Genomic DNA, 23,780 nt, shown 5'->3' with positions numbered 1-23,780 from the left:
GTAAAAGGAAAAAATCCACCTTCAACGACTTGCATATCAGTATCTATAATCAGTCTGTTTTCCTCAGTTGCGAGTGGCGAACTGAAGAAAAGTCAGACCACAAGCACAATAAGATTTGTCTGAGGAATTGTTTGGGCGTTGTTTGGATTTGTCATATCGAATTGGCATAGAATTGAGAAATTGTCAATTCAGATGTAATGTTTTTGCTCGCTTGTTGATGTCGCCGAAATTGTGGGTCTGTGATTTACACATACGCACCTCCACGTGTACATGTACTCTACTCAAACTGATCTGGTTCCAAACAACATCATACTCGTCTGACTTCTTACAGGAATAACGAAAATATAACAATTTACAGTAGTACCAAAATTGCGAAACACATCACTCAGAGTCATATTTAATGTGCTTTTGGGGTGGAGATTTCCTTTAAAGGAGAACCAAAGTCATTTGTAAACTTGCTTTATTTCTTAATTAACGTGTTATTCAATTACGTTTTCAGTTTTAGTAACTTTATATCATGACTTGTACTGGAAACTAATTGCAATTAAATATTATACTTATCGGCCTCACAGCAAGAAGGTCCGGGTTCGAGCCCCGTGGTCGATGAGGGCCTTTCTGTGTGGAGTTTGCATGTTCTCCCCATGTCCGTGTGGGTTTCCTCTGGGTGCTCCAGTTTCCCCCACAGTCCAAAGACATGCAGGTTAGGTTAACTGGTGACTCTAAATTGACCGTAGGTGTGAATGTGAGTGTGAATGGTTGTGTGTGTCTATGTGTCAGCCCTGTGATGACCTGGCGACTTGTCCAGGGTGTACCCCGCCTTTCGCCCGTAGTCAGCTGGGATAGGCTCCAGCTTGCCTGCGACCCTGTAGAACAGGATAAAGCGGCTAGAGATAATGAGATGAGATGAGACTTATCGGCCTGTTCGGTTTTTAGCCATGTTGAATTTAGTTTGTTTAGTCCACGGTAGGCGTCGCTTATCCGCGCGATCTTCACGAGACTTCGAAACGTGAAGTGTCAGCCAGGTGTCAGTGCCGCCATTTTGAAAACTGTTTTCCAAACGAAGTATTGCACAAAAATGAGTTTAAATGACAATTACTGCCTACTTTTTTCAAACTTTTCTGATTACTATCAAAACAAACAAAACTTCTGGCTTGATTACGTCAGCATTCGAAGGAGTCCGCGTGCGTCTTTTTAAAAAAAAAAAAAAGCACAACTTTATTCATCACACAATTGTGAAATTCCTCTCTGCATTTAACCCATCTGAAGCAGTGAACACACACGTGAGCGCTCGGGGAGCAGTTGGGAGTTCGGTGCCTCGCTCAAGGTCACCTCAGCCCAAGGCCGTCCCATATTAACCTAACCGCATGTCTTTGGACTGTAAGGGAAACCAGAGGAAACCCACGCAGACACGGCGAGAACATGCAAACTCCATGGGCTCAAACCCAGAACCTTCTTGCTGTGAGGTGACCGTGCTAACCACTTGCACCACCGTGCTGTTTTGACACCGTTGGCAGATGTTGGTCAGTTTGATTTCCGCTGTACGTTTTACTTCCGTCCTACGATGTCTCGCACAGGTCTCAACGAATCTCATTTACGGCCGTTGCTTTGACATATGGACTGATGTATTACAGAGCATATTTCAAACACTCATAACTTGCTATAGCAGTGACAAAATAGCGATCAAAAAATGTATTCATATACTTAGTAAAATGAGAAATAGAATTTTGATCATAAAAAAATTTGGCTTCAGTTCTCCTTTAATATTATCAATATTCTGTGTATCTAATAATGGTACAAGTGCAGTGTGTTTTTTACTGGTGCTCTGTACACTATACAGTGTCGTGTATAGTAAATAGTAAATAAGTGAGTGTAGGTACAATTTCAGAACGGTTCTCTTCAAAACTAAGAGGACCTAAAAGTACCTCGTGCTGTAATGCGTTATTTTTTCCACACAAACTCCCACCTCCTGCACTAATCTCAGCTGATACTGTAGCTCTTAATCTCGAGCGCTGTCCGACTAATGAAAGATGTAAAACTGTTCTACAGAATACTACACAACAGTAGTACCTTTAATGATGTTGAGAATGTATCGTGTGTGTAGCCGTGTCACTTGAAAGACTGGGAACTGCAGGTGCACTTTAAGATCCACGGTCGGGGGAAGAAGAACCTGAACGGAGACGGACTGGCGGTGTGGTACACAAAAGAGCGCACGCAGAAAGGTAAAGTGCCAATGCCTGTGATGATACACAGATACTATAGTATAAATCCTAGTGTCAGAATCACTTCAGCATTTCCCACTGATATCGTTACAGGTCCAGTGTTTGGAAATAAAGATTTCTTCACAGGGTTAGGTGTGTTCATCGATACCTACCCTAATGAAGAAAAACACATCGAGGTATGAGCCGTGGTACTATTTCCTGTTTCCTGTCATACAACAGCGCTGTCGAATACTTGAGCTTAGGCATGTAACGATTCACCCAGTTCACGATTCGATTCGATTCACGATACTGGGTTCACTGTTTGATTTTCGCATGATCTCATCTCATTATCTCTAGCCGCTTTATCCTTCTACAGGGTCGCAGGCAAGCTGGAGCCTATCCCAGCTGACTACGGGCGAAAGGCGGGGTACACCCTGGACAAGTCGCCAGGTCATCACAGGGCTGACACATAGACACAGACAACCATTCACACTCACATTCACACCTACGCTCAATTTAGAGTCACCAGTTAACCTAACCTGCATGTCTTTGGACTGTGGGGGAAACCGGAGCACCCGGAGGAAACCCACGCGGACACGGGGAGAACATGCAAACTCCACACAGAAAGGCCCTCGCCGGCCCCGGGGCTCGAACCCAGGACCTTCTTGCTGTGAGGCGACAGCGCTAACCACTACACCACCGTGCCGCCCATTTTCGCATGATATTTTTGAAAAAAAAAAAAGAAATTAAGAAAATTTTATTACCAGAATTTACAACATTTATTTTCTTAAGTCAATAAAAAACATGTCTTCGACATAAATTTACGAAGTTTTATTCCGAGCTTTCGGACCTACGGTCCATCATCAGGGACAGAATGGAATGTGTATTTACAAACGTCAACAAACTAGTTTTAATCGAAAATGATAACAACAACAACTAAACTGTCACTTGCGCTATGATGGGTCACATGCCCACAAAACAAAACAATCTCCAAGAAATATTGATTTGAGGGAGGGGGGGAAAGGGAAGGAAGGAAATAGATAGGTAGATACGGTAGATACGGTAGATGCTATGAGATAAACTAAAAAAAAAAAAAACTTGCATAAAGTTCACATGCTATAAATTATGTCTTTTTTTAATTAAAAGGCAGATAACTTTCAGGTATTTTCCTGCCACAGTCTCTGTGGTTGACTTAATATGATTCCCACATCCAAACAAACTTTGGATTTATTTTCTTATTCTTTATCAACTTAAATATTCCTTTTGTTAAATTAAAAAAAAAAAAAAAAATTGGCGTCACTTTCTTAATAATCAACCACAATTATTTACCAACGTTTGTAGAGATTGGAATAAAATATAATATCATTTTAAATAAAATATTTGTTTTATTAAAAATGAAAAAAGTTAACAAACCGACCTTTTCTTAACAAACTTTTAAGAGCATTTGTTCTACCTCCATTTTCTTCTCTTTTCTTTAGCTTTCTGCAGTCTGTAAAAAAGAGAGCTCTGATTTCTAATTAAATCTGTTTGTACAGTCAATCACACCACACCTCTTTCCCGTTTTAGATCTGTTTTTTTTGTTTTCGCGCCATTAGAGCTGTGTTACTTCCACCTAGGATTCAAATTTATTTGTCAAATACACAATCATACAGAGTACGCCATGCAGTGAAATGCTTATTGCAATGTTCCATAGGTTGTGAGGATAGGTTTTTTTTTTTTTTTTGGGGGGGGGGGGGGGGGGGGAGTGTTTTAAAAAAAAAATAAAGGAGAGGGAGGGGCAGCATGGTGGTGTAGTGGTTAGCGCTGTCGCCTCACAGCAAGAATGTCCGGGTTCGAGCCCCGTGGCTGGCGAGGGCCTTTCTGTGTGGAGTTTGCATGTTCTCCCCGTGTCCGCGTGGGTTTCCTCCGGGTGCTCCGGTTTCCCCCACAGTCCAAAGACATGCAGGTTAGGTTAACTGGTGACTCTAAATTGACCGTAGGTGTGAATGTGAGTGTGAACGGTTGTCTGTGTCTATGTGTCAGCCCTGTGATGACCTGGCGACTTGTCCAGGGTGTACCCCGCCCTTCGCCTGTAGTCAGCTGGGATAGGCTCCAGCTTGCCTGCGACCCTGTAGAAGGATAAAGCGGCTAGAGATGATGAGATGAGATGAAGGAGAGGGAGTAAAACAATGTAATAAATATAATAAGAAAATAATTTAAAAAATGTGGTGATGGAGTGCTCTGCAGAGTATAGACAATATGCAGAATATATATATAGCTCTGCAATATACACATGCACTGTAGAATATACGGAATACGTATAAATATAATGCACACAAGAAATCTATTGCACTGTAACAAATATATTGAAATGTATATTGCACTATAATTAGGTTGCACAAGGACGTATAATTGCTACAGAAATGTACTGTATATATTGTACTTTAGTTTAATGAAGTTACATAAAGAGGTGTAAGAGATGGGGGGATGAGGGTGACGTGGTGACGATACCTAGTGGTTGTTCGTTATTGTTACTGTTATTGTCCCGATTAAGAGCCCAAATAGCCTGAGGGAAGAAGCTCCTCCTCATTCTGGATGAAGTCGTGTGTTTTCCTGCTATTGTACGTTATTACCCTGTGCTGTCTAAACAATACAGTTACAGCGAGGAAAAACTACGAGATTCCACAGCCTGATTAAAAAAAATCATGATAAATTTTTTTTATCGATTCAAATCATTGTAAATTTGTAACGTGATTTATCATCACACGACGAATCGTGACATGCCTAATTGATTCTGATCGTCAGTAGCATGCAGAACCATATCATTTCCATAAAGCAACATGAGAAGATATGTAGTGCTCATCCTTCTGTGTAATGGCTGATAATGTGGGTCTGTTTTGCATTTCTTTTGCATGTAGGCTCAGAAGAAAAGGTACACTCCTCGCACACAGGTACATCTCTGATCTAGATCTGTGTTTGGCTTAAGTTTCATTTGCCTTGTTTTGCTGTTAATCCACACAATCACAATAAAGCTAATATTCCTAATTATTATCCATACAGGACACTTTTTCGATGGAATAAAAACGTGTTCTATTCCCTTCTAGCTGGTTTCATAGATTTGGTTTGATAGCATGCAATACTGTTAGCATATCACTTATCCTACGTGTATTATCTTTATATGTGCGTAGGCTTGGTCATTGGTATGTGCTAATTTACAAGGCTATTCTTGAGATGACTCCATCTTACTTATCATCACTTTTAATCTTGAATAACAGGGCCTACAGTCTTCGCTCTCAGGACTTGTTTCATTTTACTGTTCCTAAGGTGAGAACAGAAATGGGAAAGAAAGCTTTTAGATTTTCTGCTCCAAGTACATGGAATAGTCTGCAGGCAGAGCTCAAACTTCAAAGTCTGGTATCTCTGAATGCATTCAAATCCATGATAAATTCCATTACATCCAGGCTTCAGGAGTGCAAATGTTTTATTGGAGAGCAAATATCTGACTAAACCTTGTTAGGGCCCGAGCCCTATGGGCGAAGGCCCTATTGTTCTTGTAAGAGTTCACTATTATTAGGGCCCGAGCCCTATAGGGCGAAGGCCCTATTGTTCTTGTAAGAGTTCACTATTATTAGGGCCCGAGCCCTATGGGCGAAGGCCCTATTGTTCTTGTAAGAGTTCACTATTATTAGGGCCCGAGCCCTATAGGGCGAAGGCCCTATTGTTCTTGTAAGAGTTCACTATTATTCTTCTTCTTTATTTTTCTCCGCTGTTGGGCCATTTTCGGGGCGCTTGCCATGGGCGAAAACGCGCGAAATTTGGCGCCACTTCCGAGAATTGCCACCGCTACTCAGAACCAAAAGCCCACACTTGGCCGGGGCTCAGGGCCTCTATAGCGCCCCCTAAGTCGCTGTGATTTTGGCATCCCGCATTAAGGTGCCTGGTTGCCATTTAGTTTGTAGTAGTGGCATGCCATTTGGTATGCATATGTATCTCACTAAGCCGGACAAAAATGTAATGCCAATGCATTAGCCACGCCCAACAGGAAGTGAGGTAATTTCACTTTTGTGTGAAATGCATGGCCACGAAGATGGCGCAACTCCTCCTAGACCGTTCATAGGAATGTCACCAAAATTGATACACATCATCTACAGACATGGCTGACAAAAGTTACTAAATACGTTTCACGTAGGATAAACCGTTCAGAAGTTATACGTCAATCAATTTTCACTTCAAAATTTTACATGCTAAAAAATTCATAACAAATCTTCTAATTGCTCAACACTGCTCATACTTCACACGCTAATCACTCATTGGGCTTCTGACATGTTACCCAATTTCTGTGATATTTCGCCACTGGGGGCGCTATTTTTGGGCAAAAAATCCAATCTTTCCTCAAATTTGGTCAAACTTCATGGCCAGCCTCTTACTACCTCCCATGTCATGTATACCACATTTTGGGAATTTTCGTCCATGGGGGGCGCTGTTTTTGGCCGACGCAATTTCTCCAAAACGGGTTTTTGGTCAATAATTCCATAATGCTTTTCCTTCACACCACTACCTTGTGATAGTGCGTTGCTGTTGTGGACCCTTATTTTTCCATCTCATAATCACTCATGTACAGCATAGCGCCACCTACTGACATGGGAAAAACCAAAAAATTTATTCTTCAAAAATCTATATCTCATCTTCTGTTTACTCAATTGTCATCAAACTTCATACACAAACTCTTCATAGCTCACCTGACATGTACGCCAAATTTTGTGCACTTTCGCCCCTGGGGGTGCTGGTTATGGCAGAAATGATATTGCAGCTTCTGATTTGTCAAACTTGGCAAGCAAACTCTTTACAAGACCCTTTTTGGGGCGCTTGCCATGGTCGACATCGCACGAAATTTGGCTCCTTTTTCTTAGACTCCCACCGCTACTGAGAACCAGAAGCCCAGATCCAGGCGGGCCTCAGGGCCTCTTTAGCGCCCCCTAACTCATTGTGATTTTGGCCTCCCGCATTAAGGTGCCTGGTTGCCATGTAGTTTGTAGTAGTGGCATGCCATTTGGTAGGCATATGTATCTCACTAAGCCGGACAAAAATGTAATGCCTATGCATTAGCCACGCCCTACAGGAAGTGAGGTAATTTCACTTTTGTGCGAAATGCATGGCCACGAAGACGGCGCAACTCCTCCTAGACCGTTCATAGGAATGTCACCAAAATTGATACACATCATCTACAGACACGGCTGACAAAAGTTCCTAAATACGTTTCACGTAGAATAAACCGTTCAGAAGTTATACGTCAATCAATTTTCAATGCAAAATTTTACATGCTTAAAAATTCATAACATATCTTCAAATTGCTCAAAACTGCTCATACTTCACACGCAAATCACTCATTGGGCATCTGACATGTTACCCAATTTCTGTGATTTTTCGCCACTGGGGGCGCTATTTTTGGGCAAAAAATCCAATCTTTCCTCAAATTTGGTCAAACTTCACGGCCACCCTCTTACTACCTCCCATGTCATGGACACCACATTTTGGGAATTTTCGTCCATGGGGGGCGCTGTTTTTGGCCAACGCAATTGCTCCGAAACAGGTTTTTGGTAAATAATTCCATAACGCTTCTCCTTCACACCACTACCTTGTGATAGTACGTTGCTGTTGTAGACACTTATTTTTCCAACTCATAATCGCTCATGTGCAGCATAGCGCCACCTACTGACATGGGAGAAACCAAAAAATTTATTCTTCAAAAATCAATATCTCATCTTCTATTTTCTCAATCTTGATCAAACTTGATACGCACACTCTTAACAGGTCACCTGACATATGTGCCAAATTTTGTGAACTTTTGCCACTGGGGGCGCTGTTTTCAGGCAACAATTTATATCTCGGCTTCTGATTGGTCAAACTTGATCAAACTTTACAAAACAACTCTTCATAGGTCCCTTGACATGTATACCAAATTTGGTGAACTTTCACCACTGGGGGCGCTCATTGCGCTGTAGCAGTTGCAGGAGAGGTGTTTACAATCATGAGGCACCAGGAGTATGTTGTTTTGGTTGCCTTAAACACACATGACTTGTGGACCACTGGGGGCGCTCATTGCGCTGTAGCAGTTCCAGGAGAGGTGTTTACAATCATGAGGCACCAGGAGTATGTTGTTTTGGTTGCCTTAAACACACATGACTTGTGGGGAATGGGTAGGCAGTCGGGAGCAAGTGTTGTAGCGTTACATACAGACTAATAGATGTCTAACAGAAGACAATCCTATGTAGCTATAGCTTGGTGACTGATGAGGTAAATACATTAATTTGGTTGGGAAGCCATGGAATAAAATGTTCTGTCCATGACAACATCTCAGCGCACCGTGTACTCTGTGTCCAATTCTGTGCTTTGTCACCATTGTGGGAGTAATGTCTCTTGCCAAAGAAGCTGTGGAAGGTATTTCGCGGGGACGCATGCCCCCGCCCCCCTTGGCCGCTGGCGCGAGGGCCCGTCGAGGCCGCTTGCGGCTTTAATTATTCTTCCGTCTTCTTCTTCTTCTTTATTTTTCTCCGCTGTTGGGCCATTTTCGGGGCGCTTGCCATGGGCGAAAACACACGAAATTTGGCACCAGTTCCGAGAATTGCCACCGCTACTCAGAACCAGAAGCCCAAACTTGGCCGGGGCTCAGGGCCTCTATAGCGCCCCCTAAGTCGTTGTTATTTTGGCCTCCCGCATTAAGGTGCCTGGGTGCCATGTAGTTTGTAGTAGTGGCATGCCATTTGGTACGCATATGTATCTCACTAAGCCGGACAAAAATGTAATGCCAATGCATTAGCCACGCCCAACAGGAAGTGAGGTTATTTCACTTTTGTGCGAAATGCATGGCCACGAAGACGGCGCAACTCCTCCTAGACCGTTCATAGGAATGTCACCAAAATTGATACACATCATCTACAGACATGGCTGACAAAAGTTACTAAATACGTTTCACGTAGAATAAACCGTTCAGAAGTTATACGTCTATCAATTTCCGATGCAAAATTTTACATGCTTAAAAATTCATAACAAATCTTCTGATTGCTCAAAACTGCTCATACTTCACATGCAAATCACTCATTGGGCTTCTGACATGTTACCCAATTTCTGTGCTATTTCGCCACTGGGGGCGCTATTTTTGGGCAAAAATTCCAATCTTTCCTCACATTTGGTCAAACTTCACGGCCACCCTCTTCCTACCTCCCATGTCATGTATACCACATTTTGGGAATTTTCGTCCATGGGGGGCGCTGTTTTTGGCCGACGCCGTTGCTCCAAAACGGGTTTTTGGTAAATAATTCCATAATGCTTTTCCTTCACACCACTTCCTTGTGATAGTATGTTGCTGTTGTAGACACTTATTTTTCCAACTCATAATCGCTCATGTACAGCATAGCGCCACCTACTGACATGTGAAAAACCAAAAAATTTATTCTTCAAAAATCTATATCTCATCTTCTATTTACTCAATTGTCATCAAACTTGATACGCAAACTCTTCATAGCTCACCTGACATATACGCCAAATTTTGTGCACTTTTGCCCCTGGGGGTGCTGGTTATGGCAAAATTGATATTGCAGCTTCTGATTTGTCAAACTTGGCAAGCAAACTCTTTACGGTATTTCGCGGGGACGCATGCCCCCGCCCCCCTTGGCCGCTGGCGCGAGGGCCCGTCGAGGCCGCTTGCGGCTTTAATAAATTTACTAGTTTTGATTTTGAACTTCAGGTTTTGTCTGTTTTTGATGTGATGATGTAATTGTTTTTTGTTTGTGTTGATGTGACGATGTGATGATGTTTTGTTGTGACGATGTGATAGAACTTCATGTACTGCCATTCTTGGCCAGGTCTCCCTTGTAAAAGAGATCGTGATCTCAATGGGACAAACCTGGTTAAAATAATTGTCACTCTACCCAATGGAGAATGAGCGTTGAATATGGTTTACGATATTGCGTGGTTGTCAAGACAACATGACGTCACACGTCGGAGCTGATGCGAATATTCAATGAGGGAGTGTTCTGCTGCACACATGCAGAAGTGTTTCTTTGTTCGTCGCCGGCGCCATATTGGCTGGCTTTGTTCGTGGTATATCAGATATATATTCTATTCAGCTATTCTTCGACCCGTTCAATATCATGCTAGCTGAATGGAATATATCTGATATACCACTCAATGCCAGCCAATGTTATTAAAATGTATTCGTTCTTTCACAAGAATTGAATCTAATTGCATTATTACAGTGATATAAATTCCTTATGTATAGTTATTGTGCTATTATAATATTACTGCTGAAAGAATACTAATACTAAACTAATGTTTCTCTAACGCCAGCTCTGACAATAGTTCCAACTGTAATGCAAATCACAGGTTTACATACAGTATACCGTTTAAATAGTATAGTACTATTTAACAGTTATTCCATGAAATCGAGTCGTACATGAGCTGATAGCTGATGAGGCGCGTAGCACCGAGTTAGCTATAAGCCATGTATGACGAGATTGAGTGGAATAACTGTTTTATTCTATCCACATTCACTGGATTTAGAGAAACAGAGGATTTTGATTTTTTGCAAATTTGAGAAATAAAAACTTTTAAACAAATTTTAATGTTAAAGATGAAGAATGTAAATAACCTGGCGAAATGACAGTAGCAATTTGTGAAAAATTATATAAGAAGAAGAATTCTTGAAAAACAAGTGTTGCCCGGCAAAACAAACCTCGCCCGGTAGCACTTATGATGAATATGAAGGAAGATATTGCGAAAAAAAAATAGGTACCCTATGGGTCCATGTGGCTACTGCTTATAAATAAAATTGTTTTCTGATCCCATGTCCATACAGTAAATATAGCATATATATATATTTACTCTATGAGGCAGTAGCCACGAAAATTAAGCATAACCCAAAAATGAACAATTTAAAAATCACAGAAGTAAAACATACCAAGTGTCTGTACTTTATATTATTCTACTCTTACCATTTTTGAAACCGAACTGAACCTCCGAACCGGGGCTGACACACACACGCTGTCGCCACGACCCAAACTCTTATTTCCCGGAAATGGCCCGGCGCTAGAGCTCAGTGGAACGCACTCTCCCTTTGTAATAAGTATAAACATGTCTGAAAGCGATTTCTTTAGTCAAGTCCATAGTGGGCGAGGTAATAATAATAAATCAACAGAGCAATCAATCAAAGTTTTTATCAATGGGGTTTAAAAATGGGTGTGGCCAAAACCCCTTCCTTTGCATATGTAAACGACCCAAGAAACCATCCAATGACAGCACAGTGTATGCAAATGAGGCAGATAGTGATCCCATCAGCGTGTTTGTGGGAGGAGTCTTTCCGAGGCAGCGCTCCTGCAGTCTGAGCTCAGGGTTTTTTTTTGTTTTTTTTTTTGTACCTTTTTGGTGACCTTGACCAGATGATCCTCAAAATGTTGGAGGTTCTGTTTGAAAGTTTCATGAAGATTGGTCTAGCTATTTTCCCGTAATGTTGCTAACAAAAAAAAACAAAGAAACCTGACCGAAAACAATACTTCGCCCTGCTTACTCCGTAGCAGGCAAGGTAATAATTAAAGATGCGTCCTTGCCATCAAATACTTTCATTCCATATTTTGTTGCTTTTTTTGGGGGGGGGTTTGTTTTCGAGTAGAGTTTTTATTTCATCCTCGGTTAGTTCAGCAACACGCTCCGCCATTTTGTTTTTCTCTTCTCACGGTATATAAGTTAATAGCCTAGTAGTAGAGTAGCCAATCAGAGCGCATGATTGCTGATATCCAGTGAATGTGGATAGAATAAATTACAAGATGATAGTAACAGCTCTTTCACAGGGATGCTGTGAAATGGTGGCATTTTCTGTGAAGAGATACAGTACTTGTTTTGCATTTTTGAAGGAGTCTCCAGTGTCAGTGCTTTGTAACAGTCAGAAATAAATCTGTAACTTTAGTTTTCTGACAGAAAAGTCTTTGTGTTTGTCAATAACGTGTCTTGTTAACTTAAAGAGAAAAAAGACAGGCTGGTGAGGGAATGACTGTTAATCTATAGCTGTTAAATATGTAATAACAGGAACTAACTATAGAATGCAGCGATAACCTGATAAAAAGTATTACCTTATGAGTCTTTGAAGTAGTAACCATAACTCCTGTCCGTGTCAGGTCACATCATGGCACCGCCTTTTCATGCCTTGAAGTGTTTCATTCCTTACACGAATGGGTTTCTAGCTTTAAAAAAAAGGAGCAGTGTCCATTGCATTACCATTGCAGTTTCCTTGTATAGCAGGCTCCTGGGTATAAACTCATGGAAGGTTTATTTCTATAGAAATGTTAAACTTAACTCCTTCAAATAGTCATTTCAGATCTACACCAATCAGCCATAAAATTAAAACCACTGGCAGGTGAAATGAATAACATTGATTATCTCCATTACAATGGCGCCTGTCAAGGGGTGGGATATATGAGGCAGCAAGAGAACAGTCAGTTCTTGAAGTTGATGTGTTGGAAGCAGGAAAAATGGGCAAGCGTAAGGATCTGAGTGACTTTGACAAGGGCCAAATTGTGATGGCTTGATGACTGGGTCTCCAAAATGGCACATCTTGTAGGGTGTTCCCAGTATGCAGTGGTTAGTACCTACCAAAAGTGGTCCAAGGATCCGAAGGACAACCGGTGAACCGGCGACGGGGTCATGGGTGTCAGAGGCTCATTGATTCACATGGGGCACGAAGGCTAGCCCATATGGTCTGATCCCACAGAGGAGTTACAGTAGCATATATCATCTTAGATATGGCTGCCCACCATCTAAACTGGTCACATTCTGCAGCATGGCCCTCCAAGCTCTCTTGTCTGTAGCCATCACTTTGCTTTGAGCATGCCATGGCATCCACTTTAATAGATACTTTGGTAGGCGTGAGTTGTCCATGCGGACAACATGCCCATACCATCTCAAACGTCTCACTGCCAGGTGAATTCAGATTGGCTTTTGACTGGTTCTCTGGAGCACTTCAATGTTGCTTACTTGATGGAAGTTGACACCTTTCTGTTTTAGCCACCATTAACTTTTTCAGCAGTTTGTGCTACAGTAGCTCTTCTGTAGGACTGGACCATATGGGCTAGCCTTTGTGCTCCATGCAAAACAAAGAGCCTTCAACATCCATGAACCTGTCGCCAGTTCACCAGTTGCTGTTCTTCCTTGGACCACTTTTGGTAGGTACTAACCACTGCATACCGGGAACACCCCACAAGATGTATCATTTTGGAGATGCTCAGACCTAGTCATCTACTATCACAATTTGGCCCTTGTCAAAGTTGCTCCTTACACTTGCCCATTTTTCCTGCTTCCAACACATCAACTTCAAGAACTGACTGTTATCTTGCTGCCTAATATATCCCACCCCTTAACAGGTGCCACTGTAATGAGATAATCAATGTCATTCGTTTCATCTGTCAGTGGTCATCATGTTATGGTTGATCAATGTATACTTGACATCTCAGAAAGCTACTGCATAAAGAATTGTGTGTTGACGCATACAGTTAGGTCCATATATATTTGGATACTGACACAAATTTTGTCTTTTTACCTGTTTACTGAAACATATTCAAGTTATAGTTATATAATGGACATGAACATAAAGTCCAGACTTTCAGCTTTCATTTGAGGGTATCCACATTAAAATTGGATGAAGGGTTTAGGAGTTTCAGCTCCTTAACATGTGCCACCCTGTTTTTAAAGGGACCAAAAGTAATTGGACAATTGACTCAAAGGTTATTTCATGGGCAGGTGTGGGCAATTCCTTCGTTATGTCATTCTCAATTAAGCAGATAAAAGGCCTGGAATTGATTTGAGGTGTGGTGCTTGCATTTGGAAGATTTTGCTGTGAAGAAAACATGCGGTCAAAGGAGCTCTCCATGCAGGTGAAACAAGCCATCCTTAAGCCGCGAAAACAGAAAAAACCCATCCGAGAAATTGCTACAATATTAGGAGTGGCAAAATCTACAGTTTGGTACATCCTGAGAAAGAAAGAAAGCACTGGTGAACTCATCAATGCAAAAAGACCTGGACGCCCACAGAAGACAACAGTGGTGGATGATTGCAGAATAATTTCCATGGTGAAGAGAAACCCCTTCACAACAGCCAACCAAGTGAACAACACTCTCCAGGAAGTAGGCGTATCAATATCCAAATCTACCATAAAGAGAAGACTGCATGAAAGTAAATACAGAGGGTTCACTGCACGGTGCAAGCCACTCATAAGCCTCAAGAATAAAAAGGCTAGATTGGACTTTGCTAAAAAAGCCAGCACAGTTCTGGAAGAACATTCTTTGGACAGATGAAACCAAGATCAACCTCTACCAGAATAATGGAAAGAAAAAAGTATGGCAAAGGCGTGGTACAGCTCATGATCCAAAGCATACCACATCATCTGTAAAACACGGCGGAGGCAGTGTGATGGCTTGGGCATGCATGGCTGCCAGTGGCACTGGGTCACTAGTGTTTATTGATGATGTGGCACAGGACAGAAGCAGCCGGATGAATTCTGAGGTATTCAGAGACATACTGCGTGCTCAAATCCAGCCAAACTGATTGGTCGGCGTTTCATAATACAGATGGACAATGACCCAAAATATAAAGCCAAAGCAACCCAGGAGTTTATTAAAGCAAAGAAGTGGAATATTCTTGAATGGCCAAGTCAGTCACCTGATCTCAACCCAATTGAGCATGCATTTCACTTGTTAAAGACTAAACTTCAGACAGAAAGGCCCACAAACAAACAGCAACTGAAGACCGCTGCAGTAAAGGCCTGGCAGAGCATTAAAAAGGAGGAAACACAGCGTCTGGTGATGTCCATGAGTTCAAGACTTCAGGCAGTCATTGCCAACAAAGGGTTTTCAACCAAGTATTAGAAATGAGCATTTTATTTACAGTTATTTAATTTGTCCAATTACTTTTGAGCCCCTGAAATGAAGGGATTGTGTTTAAAAAATGCTTTAGTTCCTCACATTTTTATGCAATCATTTTGTTCAACCCACTGAATTGAAGCTGAAAGTCTGAACTTCAACTGCATCTGAATTGTTTTGTTCAAAATTCATTGTGGTAATGTACAGAACCAAAATTAGAAAAATGTTGTCTGTCCAAATATTTATGGACCTAACTGTAACTCTTACTGTTGTGCGTTACAGAGGCTCTTCCCATACATATTAGCGATGGTGGGGAACGGCACGATCAGCTACGATCACGAGCGTGACGGCAGACCCACGGAGCTGGGCGGCTGCAATGCCATGGTGCGCAACCTCAAGCACGACACGTTCATCTTCATCAGATACGTCCGGCGCAGACTCACGGTGAGAAGTGCAGGAGAAGCGTGTCCCAGAGAACATAATCGTATCTGTTCACGTTGCAGTATTTTGAGTGTGTGGATTGTTAAATAACTTCGGCTGCTACTGTTTCTGTACAGGTCATGGTTGATGTCAACGGGCAACATGAATGGAGCGACTGCTTGGACATCCCGGGTGTGCGGCTACCTCAGGGCTACTACTTCGGCGCCTCGGCCATCACCGGAGAACTCTCGGGTAAAATATTCGCTCGTGATATCAAATAGGCACTGTAGCAACTCGTACTCTAAGAATACACATGGTATAAAATCACACTGGTGAAATGTAATGCATAAACTGTTACTTTTTTATTAGCTGTATGTAGAAAACATACCACAATGAAAAGCAAAACCTTCTTTATCTTGCTATGTAATTGCTTAATCTTTTAAGTAGGAGGAGATTACTTTATAAGAATGTGTCAGAAATGAATGTGATCCATGTTTAAAAGCAATCCATGCCACAGTGTTGCAATTCCGTCACAGCAATGAAAGAATGTGAAACGCGCGCACACACATGATTGCGTAGACATGGGCATGTATGGCTGCAATGGAACTGGATCACTGGTGTTTTTATTGATGATATGACTGCTGATAGAAATAGCAGGAAGCATTCTGAAGTATACAGAGCTATACTTTCTGCTCAGATTCAGTCAAATGCTGCAAAACTGATAGGATGGCGCTTCACAATACAGATGGATAATGGCCCAAAACTAGAGGGGAACCGTCAAGGCGTTCAGAGAAGGCCCAAACATATCAGCATTTCAAATGATATATTTAATTTATTTCATTCTTTCAGAAATTCATGATAATTATTCTCTTCTAATTTGGCCTCATTTTCTATCAAATTTGCTTCAGAAATGAAAGGACAGAAATTACTGTCCTGAAAACATTAAATACGAGTTATCCAGTGAGATTTTTCTGTTTGTTTGGTGTCTCTAGGCTGAGAAGAGTTTAGAGCTGGCTCACTCATTGGTTAGGGGTTCATTGCTGGGACAGAAGGCCATGACAGTGTATGTTTATGTAGGAAGTGACAGATGAATTAACCAATCAGATTTTGATTTATAGTGGGAGGGGCCAAAAATGTATCACCCTAGGCCTACTCGAAGGCCAACACGAGCTTAACTGTGAGTCGGCGCTGTCAGCGCAGCAGTGAAGTCACCTTCCAGCCGGTGTAGCGTTCATCAGTAGTGTTAGCGAATGCTAATAAAGCAGTCAAGCCAGTGCTATCTATCGAGAGCAAGTAGCACAGACTAATGACCGAGAAACTAAGATTTCTGTCTCCAGACTCTTCTTCCACGCTGCATGCTCGCTACAGTATTTTTCATGCAGACTTAAAGGTGGGGTATGAGATTTTGGAATAATGGTTCCTGCAAGCCATATTTTGAAAAGAAACACGCCCGCCCTCGCCATGCTCCCACCCCCCGCGTATCCACCCCTCCTCCCCCTTATAAAGCCTGAGAAAATCAGCCTTTATAATGGGTGTCTATTGCGTTACACACCAGTGGAGCAGAGTGTAGAGAGCTTGGAAAAATAGCTTAAACTTTCTCATTTAAACTGTGTTTTCAGCCCCAATTTTCACTCCACACACATAATTTTCTCAAAAGTAGTAGCCACACTTGTCCTGATTCGCACAATGTGTCTACCTTCACGATAGGATTTACAGTTTTTGAATGAGAAGCCTGAAAGTGAGGAGAGCACAGCCGCACAGCCACATAGACTGCCATTATAAACTTAGCAGAAAAGTCACTCATTTTTAACTCGCTCTAGTGACCTCATTTTTTAGACTACAGACAAGAAATTACATCAGTGTGTTCAGGAGATCCTTGTGGCACTCAGTGTGAAAGAATTTTGTGAATATCTCCTTCCGTTTTCGTGTAAATCCCCATTGTTTGGAGGGAGTACACTGACAAAATCCTGCGCTCTGTGTGACACTCTGCTCGCGCTCTCACACACACAGAAGGGACGGGCCGCTCGCGGGCTTCAGTCTGATTGACGTGTCAGTATCCAATCATTTTGAGGTGGTACCTCGATATGATTGGATGGCGTTTTTCCTTTATTTTACACTGTAGACTGGATTAAAATATTTTGTTTTTGGGTCAAACCTTCTATTGTACTGCTTGCAACATGGGTGTGAGGAGCTTTTCAAGCAATATGGTAAAAAATACTCCTGAAAAAAATCTCATACTCCACCTTTAAGTATTCATTTCCCGATGTAATATTACTTTTAAAATCAACATCGACAACGACACACAACGGAGCGACCTGGCAGGCTGCCACTAATCCCTTGAAAAATCCTTTGCCCTGTTGCTTTTTTGGTGTCTGGCTATGTTTTGGCTGAGCTCAAGTCCCAGCTCTAATAGTCACGGTTCTCCACTGCCCAAAACCTAGCACAAAAACAACCCAAGAGGCAAAGAAATTGTTAAATCTTAAATGGTTGAGTCAGTCAACTCAATTGAGCATGCTTTTCAATTACTGATGACAAAATCGAAGGCAGAAAGAATCACGAGCAAGCAGTAACTGAAGGTGGCTGCAGTAAAGACCCGGCAAAGCATCTCAAGGGAGGACACTCAGCATTTGGCTTTTGGTGATGCTCATGGGTTCCAGACTCAGGTGGTCGTTGACTGTTAAGGATTTGCGTCCAAGTATTAAAAAGGATATGTTGTGAGACATAAATACAGCATCTTGTGGTTTTTTTTTTTAGACAACCATGATCTCATTTCTCTGAAGCTGTACCAGCTGACAGTACTCCGGAGTAAACTAGAGGAAGACGATGGTGAAGAGGTCACAGTTCCAAGTGTGGACAATATGGAGCTAATCAGGAGTAAGGCAGAATTGGATTTGTCCTAAGAACAGCCTGACAATAATTGAGCAGATGATGTTAATCATACTTCTCAGAAGTAGCTCATAAGGCAGCTGGATATGAACAAATATTCTATCTACCAGTCTTGTAATCGAGTCACTAAACCTCGAGTCTGAGTCCAGTCTCGAGTCCCTAGTGTTCAAATCCAAGTCATTAAAAAAAAAATTGAGTCGAGTCCGAGTCCAGCAGTCCAACCGCACTATTTGACGGTGGCTGTTTTAGCCCCAATAATGATAGTTTGTTCTTGAACATGACGTATGAACAGGTGACTGTGCTTCTCTTTGTCGGGAGTGTGTTCTGTCAGAGACGGTTGGGAGACGGATGTAAGTGCAGAAATTGTGTTTATTAACACAAGTGAAGACAGGTAAACAATCCAGAACAGCAGGCAAAATTGTAAAACAGTGAAACAGGCAATAGGTTGAGCGAGGCACAAGCAGGCTACTGTAGACTCGGCGAAATCAAAGACAAGAAACAGGAAATCAGGAAACCAAACAAGGAAATAAGGCTTGGTAATGTGCCAGCGACACAACTCAATACTTCGCAAAGTAAGTGTGTTTTCACAGTTTTTTTTTTTTATATTGGCGCACTGATTGCACCTTAATCCTGTGCAGGTGTGAGTCGTTTACGGCGCGTGCGTGAGAGTCCGCTTGGCACGCGTGCTGTCCGGAGCATGCCCGAGAGTCTATCTGATGCATGTGCCAAGGCGCACAGGTGTGATACTCTTACATGAAATTAGTATAAAATTAATGTAGATATAAATATCTCACTCATTATCTCTAGCCGCTTTATCCTGTTCTACAGGGTCGCAGGCAAGCTGGAGCCTATCCCAGCTGACTACGGGCGAAAGGCGGGGTACACCCTGGACAAGTCGCCAGGTCATCACAGGGCTGACACATAGACACAGACAACCATTCACATTCACACCTACGCTCAATTTAGAGTCACCAGTTAACCAAACCTGCATGTCTTTGGACTGTGGGGGAAACCGGAGCACCCGGAGGAAACCCACGCGGGCACGGGGAGAACATGCAAACTCCGCACAGAAAGGCCCTCGCTGGCCACGGGGCTCGAACCCAGACCTTCTTGCTGTGAGGCGACAGCGCTAACCACTACACCACCGTGCTGCCCCTAGATATAAATATCTTATGCCAAATTATTATGGCATATTACAAAAAATAAAGAAAAAAATCCGAGTCCTCGTCTCCATTTTCCGAGTCCTAATGCAGTTAATGCACGAGTCCTTAAAATTCGGGCACGAGCCGGACTCGAGTACTACAAGCCTGCTATCCACAGTCACTGGATATGAGCAATCGCACACTCTGATTGATTGGCTACTCTACTACTAGGATATCAGCTCATATACTGTGAGTAGGGGGGGAAAAAACAAACAAAATGATGGTGTGCACCAAGTCAGATATATCACTTTATCAAGTATTTAAAAGAAACAGAAATGGATAAAAGAATATGGTTTTCCCCCAATATCTCCTGTTCCACACTCCAGCCCAGTCGGTGGCGATAATGCACATTTTAATTGGTTTGTCAACCACCAAAAAAAAAACCATAAAGAAGAAGAAAATGGCGGCGCGTGTTGCTGAACCAATCAAGGACAAAATAAAAACTGTACTCGAAAACAAAACCCCCAAAAATACAAAAAAAGCAACAAAATATGGAATAAAATATTTGATGGTAAGAACATATCTTTTTTTTATTTTTCAAAAATTATTATAGCATTTTTTACAAATTGCTCCTGTCATTTCGCTGGTTTGCTTACATTCTAAGCAGAAATTATTTTATCAGACGTTTTGTATAAAGTTTTTATTTATCGAATTTGCAAAAAAAAAAAGCTGTTTCTCAAAATCCAGTGAATGTGGATAGAATAGAGTTATTCCGCTCAATCTCGTCATGCATGGCTTATAGCCATCAGCTCATGTACGACTCGATTTCGTGGAATAACTGTTTGTTTTACAAATAAATATTTGTAAATTTTTCACGAGTGTTTACATAAGAAGTCAGGTATTTATAAAAATCCAGTTTGGAAATACGTTCCTTTCTAGGAAAGCTCTTGAGTTTATGTAAATGTGTAATTTGACTCAGACACTCCAAACCAAATCAGTGGTATGCAGTTTTTATATACATATTACGTTAAGTTTGAGTAGAAATTTTTTTTTCACTTAGAGATGTAATAAAAATGATTGTGAAGTTCAGACTTTTTAATATTAATAACTTGAAAGAAAGTGAATCAAAAGAAATCCATAAATAAATGAAGACATAAGTCTAGCTATTCAAATAGGACAAAATAAATAGCACTGTTAAAAACAAGGAAGTGTTCTTGTGGGTCTATGGGAGCTGACTCGCTGCAGTGGCTGAGCTGCATTAGTGGAAGATTTAACACAATGCATGGTGCAGTTTTAGTCATCATTTTACCTTTTTATGAAAACTCCACTGAAAAATGAAGCCCTACATTTGTTTTTCAGATTACCTGGTTCATAATTTTGCAAACAAAACTTCTTTTTCTTCCTCTCGCAGACTATGACGACGAGGAGGGAATGAGCAACATTGCTATCTTCTTCACTGTGCTCTTCTCCATGCTGGGCCTCTTCCTTCTTATCGTTGTGGGCCTCGTGATTTACAGCGACTGGAGTGACAGTCGACGCAAACGCTTCTACTGAACTTCCAGCAGGTTGAAACTGTGACTCGAACTTGTCGATTGGGCTTGATGGGTTCCCAAGCTCCAAAACACCCTCAGTGTCAGTGCCCACTGAGCAAATCGGTTTGATTTTGTGTACAAGAAAAGGAAGGCTGAAAGATTCGACCATGAAAACAAAGGGGTTTTAGACACTAAGAGCAAAGCAATGTGGGACAGGGGATTCAACCTCAAACTAGCAGGGCCTTTTAAGTTTTAAAGTGTGTCTCATAATAAGAAATTTGTTTTAAGTGTAAATAGAAAACTGCCTTAGACTGTGTCTTTTTCCACTACAGCGCCAATATTGATGCGATTTGAAATTATATTCTGAACTGTTATTCTGTCGTTTTGCGTTACATGCCACGTTGATAGGCAAAACAACACAGACCAAGGAATTTGCCTTTTTAACCAATATTAATTAAATCCATATGTTGTGATCAGGGCGGCACGGTGGTGTAGTGGTTAGCGCTGTCGCCTCACAGCAAGAAGGTCCTGGGTTCGAGCCCCGGGGCCGGCGAGGGCCTTTCTGTGTGGAGTTTGCATGTTCTCCCCGTGTCCGCGTGGGTTTCCTCCGGGTGCTCCGGTTTCCCCCACAGTCCAAAGACATGCAGGTTAGGTTAACTGGTGACTCTAAAATTGACCGTAGGTGTGAATGTGAGTGTGAATGGTTGTCTGTGTCTATGTGTCAGCCCTGTGATGACCTGGCGACTTGTCCAGGGTGTACCCCGCCTTTCGCCCGTAGTCAGCTGGGATAGGCTCCAGCTTGCCTGCGACCCTGTAGAAGGATAAAGCGGCTAGAGATAATGAGATGAGATGAGATGTTGTGATCACAATGCTGGATTTTTAGAAGATTTGCAAACAAATCATGAAATTTGACCACTAGGGGGTGTTATGACAGTTGTTTGGTAATTTTATACGCGTGTTTTTATGAAAAACTTGATCAGTGGTAGGTTGCGGGATATATTTGACAATTATTTGTCCAATTTTCACAAATATTCTAGGATATGGATATGCCAACAAGCTGCACTGGTAAACTTTATCAACAATGGTACTGATTGTTTGTTATAGGGTTTTAAAATTTCATTAACTCTGAGTTAAGATGAAAAATTGGCATCATGACAGGATTTTAATTAAAATTCTTGACAAAAATATGTACCCTCTGTGAAGTCACATCATGTAATGGTTGGTAAAATCTATTCGAGCAGAAATAAAATATCGCAAATGTTTTGCTCGAGTGTATAAATATCGAGCAGGTGGCACTGAGTGATTGACTGATTTTACAAACCTGTGATTTTCTTGCAAACAAACAGAAATCTTTATCCTTTTCTGGTTATATGGAGTGCTGACTTTACACCGGCAGTGTTTTGCATGTGGTTAATCTTACCCGAGTTCCTCTGTTGGATGTTGAGTTTGGGAACTCTGCACTGACTGTATGAAAACTTCAGATATTGAAGGAAACCTTCATTTATTGTGTGTAACAGTGTTTTATTAATAAACTTTTTTTTTTCAAATTTCCTTTTTCTGTTATACTTTTATCAAAAACTAAGAGAGCAACCTGGAGTAAAATTAATCAATACGATGACGAAAGACATTACTAAAAGTAACTAAATCCAAAAATAGCCTCAACGAGGCTGGAGTTCATACCAGCCACTGTTGTTACGAGTTTGAAATCCGATCAGTCCTGTGGAAAGAGTAGCGAATTTTGTGACCCCTGTGTAGCCGCATCCGTGGCAAGTAGCGCCACCTGGTGAACAACTCATGTTGGAATATGTCTTTAGAGTCTTCTGGGTGAGTTTCAGTAAAAACATCCCAGCAGTTTACAAAGAGTAGCATTTAATGTGACGAGTCACCCCAAAATTTCAGAGGCCCATAAAATTGTGTATATATGACAGGTGGCGCCACTGTCTGGACAACTTTTATGCACACTCACCTGGGGAACATTGTATGCGAGTTTGATCGAAATCCAATCAATCCTGTAGGAGGAGTAGCGATTTTTGTAAATTGTGGACAGCCGACGGTGATGACGGAAGTGTGATCGCATAAGCTCATCCGGGTTGGCTGACAGCCAGATGAGCTTAAAAAAAAAAGCCGTAAACGCGTCCAGTGAACTCCAAAATTAATGATTGTGACCTTTCTTTGTTCCACACGCTTAATATCTGACTGATTGCTGATGCATGATGAAATTTTCTATGAGGGGAGTCAAAAATTATTGCGCATTTATGGAAGGAGTCTCCAGTGTCAACACTTTAACAGTCAGAGGTAAAGCTGTAACTAAGTTTTCCAACACAGGACATCTTTACCGTTTATGGTTCCCTGGAAACATGATGGTAGGATTTTTTTTTTTCCACGTTATAAAATTTGAGAGAAAAAGGAAGCTCATGATGGATGTGCGAGAAGGATGTTGGTGATATTTGCAGTTGGTCGAACGCAAGTGATAACAGGAACTAACTTTTTTGTTTTCTGGATGCACCACAATATACTACTACTTCTTTCGGCTGTTAGGGGTCAACACAGTGATAACATCCCTCCATCTCCTCCTGTCCTCCGTCACACCAACCGTCCTGGCGTCCTCCTTTACCACATCCATAAATCTCATCTTTGGTTTTCCTTGTTTGTTTCCTTCTACCCACCAACTCAATTTCCAGCGTCCTTTTTTCGATATACTCTGGATCTCTCCTCTGTACG

General features: G+C 41.7%; 1 protein-coding gene across 3 annotated transcripts in view; it reads left to right on the top strand.

Annotated features, from left to right (window-relative positions):
* Window positions 1-21,608, top strand: part of lman2la (lectin, mannose-binding 2-like a) — a 62,006-nt gene extending 40,398 nt beyond the window's left edge. For 2 of the 3 annotated variants that reach the window (XM_060913173.1, XM_060913175.1), the window contains 7 exons: window positions 2,102-2,219; window positions 2,313-2,395; window positions 5,096-5,128; window positions 15,362-15,523; window positions 15,637-15,751; window positions 18,254-18,373; window positions 20,939-21,608. In XM_060913173.1, coding sequence (XP_060769156.1) covers window positions 2,102-2,219; window positions 2,313-2,395; window positions 5,096-5,128; window positions 15,362-15,523; window positions 15,637-15,751; window positions 18,254-18,373; window positions 20,939-21,081 — 774 coding nt within the window. In that variant the 3' untranslated portion in view covers window positions 21,082-21,608. The remainder of the gene's footprint in view (window positions 1-2,101; window positions 2,220-2,312; window positions 2,396-5,095; window positions 5,129-15,361; window positions 15,524-15,636; window positions 15,752-18,253; window positions 18,374-20,938) is intronic. The other variant, XM_060913174.1, reaches the window with a different exon arrangement.
* Window positions 21,609-23,780: the final 2,172 nt, after the last annotated feature.

Source organism: Neoarius graeffei, chromosome 28 (genome assembly GCF_027579695.1).
Source record: "Neoarius graeffei isolate fNeoGra1 chromosome 28, fNeoGra1.pri, whole genome shotgun sequence".
NCBI lineage: Eukaryota > Metazoa > Chordata > Actinopteri > Siluriformes > Ariidae > Neoarius > Neoarius graeffei.
The sequence above is the reverse complement of the archived record's forward strand: the minus strand, read 5'-3'. Positions and strand labels throughout refer to the sequence as shown.